Source organism: Cariama cristata, unplaced genomic scaffold (assembly GCF_000690535.1).
Source record: "Cariama cristata isolate BGI_N322 unplaced genomic scaffold, ASM69053v1 scaffold9051, whole genome shotgun sequence".
Lineage (NCBI taxonomy): Eukaryota > Metazoa > Chordata > Aves > Cariamiformes > Cariamidae > Cariama > Cariama cristata.
In genome coordinates this window covers 35,454-48,196 of record NW_009600981.1, presented here as the reverse complement: position 1 = coordinate 48,196, position 12,743 = coordinate 35,454, and the positions used below count along the sequence as shown (strand labels likewise).

Sequence of the window (12,743 nt, the reverse complement as noted above, 5' to 3'; positions counted from 1 at the left end):
ACCTAGTGAAAAAAATCAAAATACTCTTCACATTGGTCAGTGTTCAGAAGTCAGTGCTTGTCAGCAGTCAGTTCCTGTAAACTTCATATACTATGCATTTTCCCTTCATTACAGTAGAGTGATTGCAGTATCTCAGTCCCTTGAGAGCAGGATAACTGCAATGACAATCAGTAAGGTGCTTTCTAGATTTTTTTATGTCAAAGTCCTACATTAAAAAAAAATCAAATGTACAGTTCTACAGTATTTATGTCCAGCCCTTTTGGTAGCTATGCCAGTACAATACATTAAAATATTAGCTGCACCAGCCTACGCCTGTTAGAAGTGAAAGGAGTTCAGTTCACATTACAGATGTACATCAACACATGATGTGGAGCTATGGAGGGATACCTAAGCTAGGACCCAATTACCTAAAACAGATGGCCTTTATAATGAATTGCAGAGCAAAGATACTACCTTGGGTGCCAAAGGTGCACCGTGGCGTTAAGGCAGGGTTCTGCCTGGGCTAGTCTCCTGTGTGGAGCTACATTGCCACAAAGAGCTGCACTGAGCTGTGAGAAAATGTCCCTTGGTTCTAATTCACCTTGTGCTTAAGTGTGTTCCTCCCTGATGTTTAGTTCAAGGGATTGTAACTTACCCTGAACATCTCTTTTGGATACAGTGTTCGGTATGGGAGTAATTGGCTATCTCTAAGGAAGTCTTGAGCTGTAGATGGAGAAGTTATTACTAAGAAGCAGCCTGACTTCTATGGGAGCAATAATACCACGGCACTTTAAATGTTAGTGCCCTCTGTTGTTTCCTCCCACCTCTCATGGATATTATTTGTTTCTTTAAAAAGAAAAGGTATTTTTAGGACTCATTGCTACAATACTACTGAGTTCGAAAACCACATACTGTTGCGCTGAGCCTATTACCAAATACTGACACTTCCTTTCTTCTTTTGATCTCTGTTTCCTCAGATTATTATACTGTGCCTCCATTCTTTTCCTTCTCTTCTGCACCTGAGGTTCTCACATGACATGTTATTACCACTTCTGGCTATGTCGTTTTGGGCTTTGGTGCCAGTGTCCTTGACAAGAGAGGCAGCATATTAGGGCCCGGCAGGACCTCCTCTTCCCTTTCTCTGAGTCTGCTTTCCTGGCAGAGTGGAGCATCTGGTTTCATGGGACAAAGAACAGGAGCAAGGAAGAAAGCAGCAGCCCTCAAACCTTGTAAGCATCCTGTGCTTGAGAATCAAATGGAATAGAGAGAGGCAAAAGGTGTTGCAGACAGAACAGAATGAGTGGCTGGAGCCACACGAGTGCGTAATCCCTACCACCTGCAGGCAGAGTGGTGAGCCTCAGGTGGTTCAGGCACTCCACTTCATCCTTGCTAGGACTGAGTCTTCACAGCAGTGTGCCTTGCTCTGAGGTCCATGTACACGTACAGGTTGGGGTAGGGAGACTCCTTTTTCTTTTTCTTCCTCCCCCATCCCTTTTTTTTTAAAGGCAGTTCACTGTTGACAGTTCTTTCACTCTTCCCTCAATATCAGAACATATGATCGCATCAAGCTGGCTTCAGGCTTTGGTGCTGACATTTCCTAATGCCCACATCACGCGAACGTTTGAAAAGTGTTAATGAGCAGATCAAAGGGACTGTTGCCTGAAGCAACTAACTTTTTTTCCTTTTTTTTTTTTTAAGAAATTGTCTCTCCTCCAAACTGAAGTCTTCATTCTTTGCAACTACATAAATGAGATGCAGCCTTGCCTGGTGATGATAATAATAAAACAACACAAAATTAGGAAGTAATCCATCTCTACATGGGGTTTACAAGATAGCAGCATTATTAAGAGTCTTCTGTATTTAAACAATCTGAATCAAGTTCAGGAAAAGTTAATTTGAAATTTGATCTTCAGTAGGTGCAGTTTCATGCTACCTTTGCATTGTTTTCTGCCAAAGCGGCACGGGTTCCTTGGATTTCTCTTTTTAAAAAATTGCTTTCTACTAATTTCACTTGAAATATCACACAAGACTGAAAATAATCTTTGTGTGTGTGAGAGAGACAGTGTGTGAGTGTGTGAGGAGCCTGTGGAAACATAAGGATGCAGGCATTTACATTCCACTTCTGTCAGCAGGGGTGAGTATCTGCTACTCAAAGCAGATTATTTTCTCACACCACTTTCACATTTAAAACAAGTTTCATGTTCTAAAGCTATTAGAAATAGCAGCTAATTAATGTATTGGTTAGCTTCAAATCAAGTTTACCCTATAACTTCAGGGAGTTTAACAGCTGGCATAGGATTAGATCCTGTGCTCAGGGAGTCAAACACAAACTGGCATTGACTTGTGACTTTTGAAGCCCAGTGAGGTCCAACAAGTAGAGATTTTCTTGATTCACTGGGGTAGAAATTTTGGTTCCGTAAATATCAACAGGCATAGGGCCCAAGCGAACTTTAGCTTGCATCACAAAGAAGTTTAATATGAAAAGTTTTCTTTGCTCGGGAGAGATTGCAAGACTTACAAATTTTAGAACCATAGAAAGTGGAGTGATAATACCGTTTCATATGTAATTATATAAATCCACAACCTAGCTAGGCCTTTTCCCCTGTGCAGCTTGCAGTCTTGGCAGCGAAATAAATTTTTTTGAGATAATCGTTAGAGACAGGCAAAAGGGAAACAGGAATGGGAATTAAATAAGATAAGGTGACCCTTAATATATTGAAAGTACTGTTTTACTGTTTCCAATCTTTTAATTGCTTTCACTGAGAATTAAATATCTTCATGCTTTGGAAAATCTTGCTCAGTATCCAAGTATCTCTCAGAATCTGTCCCATGATCCCTCTGTGTTGTTTCTTGTAAAGTTAGGGCAGTAATTCCAATCTGGCTCTCAGGAACGTTTAACTAATTAAAGAACGTATTTCTGTTAAGTATTCTGAAAATTCCTGATAGGTGGGAAGAAAAAATATTCAGAAATATTTTTTTAAAAAGTAATTTCTGGCATGTTTTTGCAACATCACAGCAGCAAAGGGATGTCTGGTTAAAATCCATAGTTGACTTTCCAATCCATTGAAAGTATTCTGAGGTTGCTTGATGAATAATTCAGTAGCTTAAACCTGAAGCGCTGTGGAAAAATGTTTCCAAGGGTGCTGTAATTTATTTCTCTTGATAGAATTCCTGTATCCAGTGCTAAACATCCATAGGTTGTTTATGCAGTAAGGAGTAACTATCTTGGTGGCACTGTGACTTGAAATGTAAATCAAGAAGGAAGACTCTTGATTATTGGTCAAGAAAAATATGCTGCTTTTATGTATGATGCAATACATCTGTGCAGTGACATTATTTATAGGAGTGGCAGAGTAAATGAAAGTGCTATAATTAATAGCACGGAATGAATAAAATAAGACATATTTCAATTAAGATACTTAATCCTGTATTAGGAGATTTAGGTGTTTGTCATCATGGACAGTTTTGGTTATGTTTGTATAATACTAAGGCAGAGCAGAAACAGACCCCTTTATATGCATGGGGTATTTTTTAGTCATTTCTATATCATATTCAAGCACAAAAAATTACTTGGTATCACTGAAGTACTTCTTTCTAGCTTCAGACCTGCTTTTCTTGTGGAAGAATGGCTGTGGATTCGGTTTTCATCTTAATCATTTAAGAGGATCGCTGCCTTCCTCTTCCCCCACCTCTACTGTTCAGTGGATTCCTGTCAGTACCAGGGATCTCCCTGAGATTTACAATATGTAGGTGAAAAAGGGAACAGGAAGAAACTGTAGGTAGAGCTTTAAATATAGGTGTAAGTGAATTATCCTGAGAACAGGCCTTATCCAGAAACAGTTTAATGTAACTCCCACTTGCAGGCACTCCACACTGAACAGTCAAGGAGCTACATACTTAAATTAATAGAACTGAAATGTGAGATCTGCGGAAACGATCTGGACGTCTAGAGGTGAAGTCTGAGCTACCAGAAGGCATTTCACACTTGTCATTGGGCCAGAAATTATCCAGCAGCATGGTACAAGGAAGCAGGCATCTTGGCCCAAGATTATGCAAGACCTCACGTAGACCTTGAGATGCTTTTCCTCCCAGGCTTGCTAATTAACTCCATAGGGTTTCGTCACTGGCTATTACTTAGAATGACTGAGTCGTATCCGGTCAGGAAGCAAAGTGGCAGACTCGTCTGCCCAAAGAGTGTCTGCCAGTCAATTGATGTTATTTTCTATTAGACGGATAGTGTTAATTTCCAGAAGGCCTTCATAATCGATACCCAAGGGACTTGGCAGCAGTGGTTGCCAGTTTGCAAGCAGATGTGGGGGACTCAGATGGAAACAGTCCACTCTTAAAATTTTCTGTTGGCTTTTGGATGCTGCCAGTGCAATTCCTTATGCTTTTATATGTTTGGCTCTTTCAGGTCATCAAAGATCCCCCTCCGCCTCCGCCAGCTCCAAAAGAGGTGCGGTATGATGATGCTCCGTACATCACACTGGTTACACGATACCATTCCTCTGTGCTTTCCTGTGTTCTAGGAATCCGTCTCTTTGTCCCAGCTGCTAAGAAGAAAGAAATGCCCCATGGGAAGCCTTAAGCTGAGAGCGGGATGGCCAAAGTCCAAGTCTCTGTTCTGTCTCAGTCATCTCAGTGTGGCATGAATTAAGCCCAAATCCACAGAAATATTTAGGGGCTTTATCCCAAGATAGTTGAACATTGTTTTTCCCATTCTGCAGCAGAACCAGAAAGACTGAGTAGCTCTTGTATAACAGTCTAAAGATTCATGTATGACTTAAACAGCGTTTCCCCACAGCTTTGGTATTCCAGACACTGAAGAACCCCTATAAGGGAATTTCTCTCCCTCTTATGGGCAATAACACACTAGAGGATCTTCTGGTGTCTTCAGTATTTTTGCCCCTTGGTCTTGATTTATCCAATTGCTTGAGCGTAATCAAGCGTACTTTGGCAGTTAAGTCCATGATAAGGCACACTTCATTGAGCTGAGGCAGCCAAGAGCAAGTTTGACAAAGGTTGGCTTAGGAAAGCGTGATCAGCTCTGTAACCTTTATCTGCAGATCTGCTGAACACCGTCTGCTGAATCCAAATGAGTAGGGCTGATGATCTGGCTCTTTGAAGGCATTATATTTTCTGTAGAAGAAGCCACTACAAATCCTTTTCTTTGTGTGTTTTTTTCTTATTTTTATTAGAGCAGAGGAAAAGGACAAGGCAAATGAATGATTGTCAGTACAATACACAGTTAGATTCCCCATTTGGACTTTCCTAATGGTCGCCACCAATGCTTTTCCCATGCAAAACATTAAAAATATTTCCAGACATGACCAGATTTTGTTTGGAAGTTGGTAAACCTCAATATCTTGAACTTTCACACCTAACATGGGAAAACTTACTCTCTGTAAACTTTAGTGAACTATACTAAAAAAACACTTAGTGGCGGGGGGGAGGGATATCTTTTTAAAGTAAATGTGATTTGAATTTATTGACAGGAAGAAGAACAAGAGCCCTTGCCTACCAAGAAATGGCCTACAGTGGATGCTTCCTACTATGGCGGACGAGGAGTTGGAGGAATTAAAAGGATGGAGGTTTGTACAATATGGAGATGCCAGTTCATTAAAACACAAGCTCTCTGAGGCTGCAAATGGTGGAAACAAAGACTTTAAAGTGTACTGAAAATACAAGGGCATAATGTGTGCTTCCTTCCCAGTGACGTAAGCCTTGTAGATTTTTTTACCATATCGAACAATTTTGACCTTGCCTATGGAAGAACAGCTTTCAGTAGTTCCATTTGACTGGAACTTTAAATAGCTGCCTGAAGACATGCTCTTTCCATCAAGCTAACGAGAAAAAGAGAGTGAGAGCCTTTTCTGAATGTTTTGGAAGAAATTACAGTGAAACATAAGTCCTCCAACTGTGGGCCAGCCAAATGCACTGACAATGGTGACGCTAAGGAGATGCTTGATCCCAAAGGAACTCACAGCGACATCAGTGCCTGTCTTTGAAGAGACATGATAACATCATGTTAATTAAAACAGAATGAAAAATGTGCATCCTTATGGGCACGTCCTTATGTCAGATTTTATAGTCAAGTCAGCCTTTATGGAATTTGCGAAGTGGTTCTCTGCAGTTTTTGACTTCAATCTAGGAAACTGTCTCTGTCTGAAATACACACGTAGGCCATACTGATGTATCTTAATGAAACTTAAAGTGTATTGGCCTAAGAACCAGCTTTGCTTGAGTTCTTTTTAAATGCAGCAACAGAACATGCAAGTTTAAAGCTGTGTTGCTTATATGTGTTTCCTTCAGCAGTTCAGAATTGCTAATTTAGAAGAGCTTCAGAATTTAGAAAAAGAAAACATCTTGTGCAGTGCTTTTCAGAGGCAAACTAGAAAATGCTTTCCAACATAAAGAATTACAAGCCGGGATTTCTAACGGGAGCCATGATGAAGCTTCCAGGAGGGATTCCAAGGTTTAACTCATTATGATTTGTAAATGGGATCTTGCACAATGAAACAAACCCAATGGATACCTCATGAACACAAGTAACATCAGTACCATAAAGTAATGCATGTTCATCATGCAAAAATGGCAGAAATACGGTATTTCTTCTTCAAAGAAGAAAGCAGAAAGTAATGATTACTTTTTCATCTGTGCTAGGAATTTTGTGCAGGACTAAGGGCCTAAGATGTAAAACCAACTGAAATTGCTGACAAAACAATCATGGGCTCTTGAAAGGCACCTCATTCTGTGGACCTGTGTCTCTGTCCTTCTCTGGGACCCGAGAGTACTAACAAATTTTGGGTTTGGGTGCTGCATCGTAAATGCCTCAGCATTTGGACATGGAGCATTACTTCTGCCCTGTAGTATCTGTAACAGTGAGGCTGCGGGAAATGCTGGCTTAACAGCCCATTCCTGGCTGTTTGGACAGAGTGGTATCAGACCTCATACCTTTCACTTGGCTCAAGAGAGCACATTGCTTGTTTGGCGAGTCAGAGCAGAGTAAGTGTGGAAATGAGAAAGAAAACAAAAACAGTCTAACAAGATGATGAAGGTGAGCAGGTCAAAGGGAGGTCCTCACCTGACAGTTAAATGTGGTTTCTGTGCTGTGGCCAACAAAGAACTTGCTGGACTAGTCATTACATTTCTTCCCTGTTTCCAGTTCATGTGGTAATGCAGTTGTCCATTTTTTTTGTTGCTTCTCTATGCTCTATTCTTCTGCCATTCTTCCGGCAGCTTGATTCTTCTGGCAGCTTCTTTGCATAGAGAAAAGGAGAGAATAAACCAGTGAAGTTCTGCTTACCGCTCCTGTCCTACTTCACTTACTATATTCCCTTTCGGGGCAATTACACATTCACTCCTGCCTTCCCCACTAGCTTCACCCTTCTGTGACAGTCCAGAATAATTTAGCCAGTGTTGTTCACTCTTCCTAGATCTGTCTTTTGGCACTGCTTTAAAGTTTTATGATGTCATTTCTAGACCCTACCCATTACGGGCAGTAAGTTTTTATGTCAAACTTGTGTTGTCAGACTCCACAGATCATGGTTTCTTCTGGGTGAAGTCACTTTAATCTGAAGGAGAAGGTCGTTTTATCAGTAAGGAATTCACCATCTATCTCTAAATGGTTTTAACAGTGTTTAAAATACATTTTAACAACCTCATAAAAAACATCATAAAAGTACCATTGATCACAGTGAAAGATACAGATGCATTTTAATGACTCAGCAGGGCCTACTTGGACCTGAAAGCCCATTCTAATATTGCAGAGAGAGGATTCCCTAGTGAGAAAAAGAAATCACTAAGCAAGCCAAACAGTAAAGTTCAAAATAACAGAAAGATTCAAAACAATCCTCCTGCTAAGAAATGGTGGTCTGTATTTTACCAAGGTTGAGTTACAGTATTACAGACGAAATTAAGCTCTGTTGTACTTCACTGCTGTCATTCTCTACATTGAGATTACAGTGGTAAGAACCATTTCGTGGTGGTGATAAAATGATAAAATACTCCAAAGGATTTCATTTTTCTGAAGGGGGCTAGAATCTGGCTTGCCTACATATTTTCCTCACTTTCCATATCGGCACATATAGCACTGATGAGGATGAAGAAGTCAGGCTGCTTCCTTCTCCCATCCCATGGCACAGTTATCCTGGCACATTATGGAGTGTCTCTAGCAAGACCTGGAGCAGTCTTCTCCCTACCTCCGGGTAGCAGAAGGAAGACCAGGGGCATGCCTTTTTCCTGGTGAGCAAAACGATTTTGTGCGCTTTTGCAGTGGGGAGTTGTTGCATCCCACTGTTTTTCTGCCTGCTTTTCAAGTGCTTGAATTGGCAGGTAGCAAGACAGAACTGACAGATACCTACCAAGCAGTGTGCAGTGATGCTCTTGGAAGGTCAGCCTTCTCTGATTTTTCTTACTTGGATTCTTCTCTTTTCATGCCTGGTATCTCCAGTCAGGAAGTCCCTGAAAAAAAACAAGTAATTTGGTAGACTGCTGCAGTAACAGTTAGCTGTTTTCCAGTAACAGTTTCATGACTCATCAGTGTGTTACATTTACCCAAGATGTAATGTCAGAATTTAACTTCCTGGGTTTAGGTGTATCAGGTCCTCCTTACAGGCTAGATTGTAGCGGATGGCATGCTGTAGAAAGTCTTGCACTGAAAATAATCCAGGCCATTTTTACTAAGAACTTTCAAACTCCAGCCATAGTGTTTAGATGCTCTTTTTGGATGACAGTCTTGTCTAGGTTTGCTTCTTTGTACAATACACCAAACATCCTTGCTCAAATTGCTGCATGGTGTTTCCAATTACAAGATGAAGTAAGATTACTCTAGCAAGACAAATCCTCTCTCTTAGATGGAAGGTTTTTTCCCTGTATTTCCTCTGTACAGCGTAGCAAGTACAACCTTTTATGGAAGTCGAAATAGGTGCTTGTCTCACCAACAGTAATAATCCAGGTTTCCTTTCTCTTTGAACTCTTTGTATATATTTTATATACTTGTGACAGTGATACAATATACATTGCTACATGTTTTACATTTACTTACCATGCAGGTTAGACTGCTTCATCTGTGTTTTCTCCAGTATGTATCTCCTTGCAGAACTGCTTGAAAACCTGAGCAGTTCCAAGGAGCTTCTGCTAAAACTTGCTCAAGTATTGCCTTCTATCCAAACTGGGGTTCTCAACAAACACGCTGTGTTAGGAAATCTGAGATGACAAAAATATAGGCTTTCATCGGTGCCAGATTAAGGTCTAGTATTTTACGATAAATCAGAACTAGAAATTAAATTTTTACATCATTAATTAGAGAGTATTTCCCAGATTTCCTGTCTCCTATACAGCCTGTGTGATGCATGGTAGAATTTTTTTTCAGTATTTCCCTCGACTTTTCGCTACTGAGAGATTCAGATTTACAAATGTGTTTAACTAAGAATGCTTGTCATCAAAAATGAGGGAATATTTTCCCCAGTACCTCCCCTCTTGTTTGCTCAGAACTTCATCCAAATTTAAACTTTCTCATCTGCTTCTCTTATTTGCAACAGTTTCCTTGTCCTTTGCATACAGTGCATTTACGTCTGAACTCTGGCTTTACTTAGGTTCGCTGGGGTGATAAAGGATCCACTGAAGAAGGGGCGAGATTAGAAAAAGCAAAAAATGCTGTGGTGAAACTCCCAGAAGAACCAGAAGAACCTTTTCATCCTAAACCACCTAAACCAAAGCCTACCTCACCAGCCATTCAGGCAAAGTGGTATACGCCAATTAAGGTAATCTTTTTAGTCTTCGGTACAATGTAATTTTGCACTAAAGGCTGGATTTTGTCGGCCTTACCAGCCTTATGCATGCTGAACTGTACATTATTTTTTGAGTATTCCCATTCAAGTGTAATGTTCTATTCTCAAAGTGAACATCTACCCAGGATGAATAGCAGGAGCAGTTTTTATCCGTAAATGCAGTACTTGATCATTACTGCCACATTCCTTTTCCTTCCCCAGAAAAGGGACATATTGTACAGTAAGAGTACTAAAATCTACGGGGGCTTTATTAGCATTTGGTCCATCTCAATGTATATCTAATCAAGCCTAAAACTACACAGTTTGAAGCTGTTATACTAAGTTTTAAACATACATACTCATTACCAACCAAGAAAAGCAAAAACTTATATAAAACAATATAATGCAAAAAGTCTGACAAACAAGTGAAACATAATAAATGGCATAAAATAAAGACATTTTCCTCTGTAGATGCCATGAGTCACTTGCAAACCCATAACAAGCTCTCCCTAAAAACCGAAGATGGGTCCATAAATACCTTGCTTTAAATGTGTAAGAGCTGAGAATACACAGGTTTGGCTGGGAGTACAGATACATCTATTTTGTCTTCACAACTCCTTTTAAGTCCTTTCGGACCACCAGAAAGTCTTAGAATCATAGAGTGGTTTGGTTGGAAGGGACCTTAAAGCCCATCCAGTTCCAACCCCCCTGCCACGGGCAGGGACACCCTCCACCAGACCACCTTGCTCAAAGCCTCATCCAACCTGGCCTTGAACACTTCAGTCCTGAAGATGTGTTGTCCACACACATGTGCAAACTCAGCAACCCATCGATGCGGAGCAGGATGCTTCTGACAAGCATCAGAGCTGCTATGCATGCAGCTGCAGAGGCAGCCTGAGCACTTGCAGTGACTCTGCTGCATTCACTACATGCGGGATTTACTGCGCAGCACGAATCAGCTGTATACCATGTGCCTAGCAGGTCCAAGGCTTCCTGAGAACAATGAACTTGCTGTATACATGCTGTAAAAGCAAATACATTTATGTGGGAGAAATCCCAGATGGACATCTGGCAATTCAGCCCAAAATACTGGCAAATAAACATACTACTAAATCACTCAGAAGTAGACACGGGTTAGGTCACAGCCACTCCGCTCCCAGTGGAGGTGAGAGTGCAGTACCTAGCATTCACTGATGGGAAAGAGCAGCACTACCGCAGCGTGGTGTGGGTGACACAGCCTGAGTTTACGCTTTGCTTATCCAGTTCTAAGGAACTGGGGCTCAGCTCTGCCAGTATATTTCTCCGTGGATCTCCCTGGACAGTAAAGTGTGTGTGTGTGCTCTCTGTTGACTGATTTTATTGTACTGAAAATCCTGTTGCTCTGTTGCCACAGGGTCGACTCGATGCACTGTGGGCACTGTTACGAAGACAGTATGACAGAGTCTCTTTGATGCGACCGCAGCAAGGAGATGAGGTTTGTGTGTGGCGCGTGTATCCGCTACAGCTGGCAAAAGAGGGGCATGTTACGGACAGGCTTTAGCAGCTGCTGAACACTGTAATTCCGTGACATTAACTAAAGCAAGCACTGCAGCCAAAAGAATGGCAAAAGAGGAAAAATAACACATTAGGAAACAAAGTACATTGAAAGATGCATCACACCAGCCCAGAAATGCTGCAGAAACACAGCTCTCTGGAAAGTAGACTGAAGGATTCTGTATTTTGTACGTGTTCAGCTGGAAAACAAAACCATAGCACACACTTCATTCAGTGTAAACTCTCTGTAACAAATATCCAAGCTTTTCTTATAACCAGCTGTTTGTAAGAGTATAGAGTCTGGCATCAGAATACTAAAACCACATCAAATTTAAGCGACCACTAATAACTTTCATGCGAGTTGCTTCACATAGCTTTGCACTTCCATGCCAGAGGCAACTTTGACAGAAAAAAAAGGTGAGGAAACTTGTTTCTCAGACAGTCCTTTCTTCTAGTACACTCACGACCCATGAAAAAGTGGCCTCCTCTACAAAGACTGCTATGACTGGGAAGTGGAATTGTTATTTGAACCTTTTATATTGAAGCTGGATTGGGTATTTCTGATTGTTATTCCTTAAGAAAATACTACTTTAAATCTTAGTATTTATCTCAGGAAGTGATTTATCATCAAGATATTTCAGATCTACCGGGACCATTCAGCTTCCTGTTTGTTGCACATCCGAAGAGACACAGGAGCAAATGATTTCCTTTAAATGAGACCACAACTTTTTCTCAATAAACTGGCCTCAGATGAGTGTGACAGATCAGATTCCCCCATACTACAAAGCAGTAGTGTGCAAAGCCGCTATTTTTGCAACATACACCATAAAGATGACATAAAAGAATTAGAGGAATTAAAGAGAAGGAGTTACCTTTGAGAGAATGAGAGGTAATTGGTATTTAGATTATTTTCCTGGGATGAAGTTTGGTACTGTTCTAAAGGAAGAAAAGGTGAGATTTAATTAAGACAAGGACAAGTGTTGGAAGAAGCAGAATGACAAAGTGCAATGCTGGAAACAGGGAGCATAATCAAATACTAGCGTTATCATTCTAGTTGTTATGTTGGCAAGTTATTTACTGTTTGCATGAATTATGCATGGTACATGTAGCAGAATTAACAGTAACAAATCTAGATGCAAAATATAAAGTACAAAACAGTTTAACAGGTAAATTCAATGTAGATAGGAATATAGAAGAAATGGTGCCTGAACAGGCCAAAAAATTGACAGTCAGGCCCTGTTTTGAGGATTTCTGACCATAAAGACAGGTAGTTACTGTAAAAATGGCTTGCCAGGGAAGGCTTTGCTGAGCTATTGTGAAATCCGGCATCTGCCTTCTCTGGACTTGACTGGAAGACATTGACTAACATCTTGGTTTATGAAAAACAGAGAAGTAGCTCACTGATCTTCACTATCCCCACTGAGAAAAGGAATAGAATTTGTACTGATGAATAAAATCTAA

At 40.6% G+C, this 12,743-nt stretch overlaps 1 protein-coding gene across 1 annotated transcript in view; it reads left to right on the top strand.

The window, feature by feature from the left end:
• Positions 1–11,289, top strand: part of ANTXR2 (anthrax toxin receptor 2) — a 71,137-nt gene extending 59,848 nt beyond the window's left edge. Inside the window, exons 12-15 of the mRNA XM_009710255.1 lie at positions 4,394–4,435; positions 5,475–5,570; positions 9,576–9,743; positions 11,143–11,289. Of these exons, the coding sequence (XP_009708557.1) occupies positions 4,394–4,435; positions 5,475–5,570; positions 9,576–9,743; positions 11,143–11,289 (453 nt within the window). The remainder of the gene's footprint in view (positions 1–4,393; positions 4,436–5,474; positions 5,571–9,575; positions 9,744–11,142) is intronic.
• Positions 11,290–12,743: the final 1,454 nt, after the last annotated feature.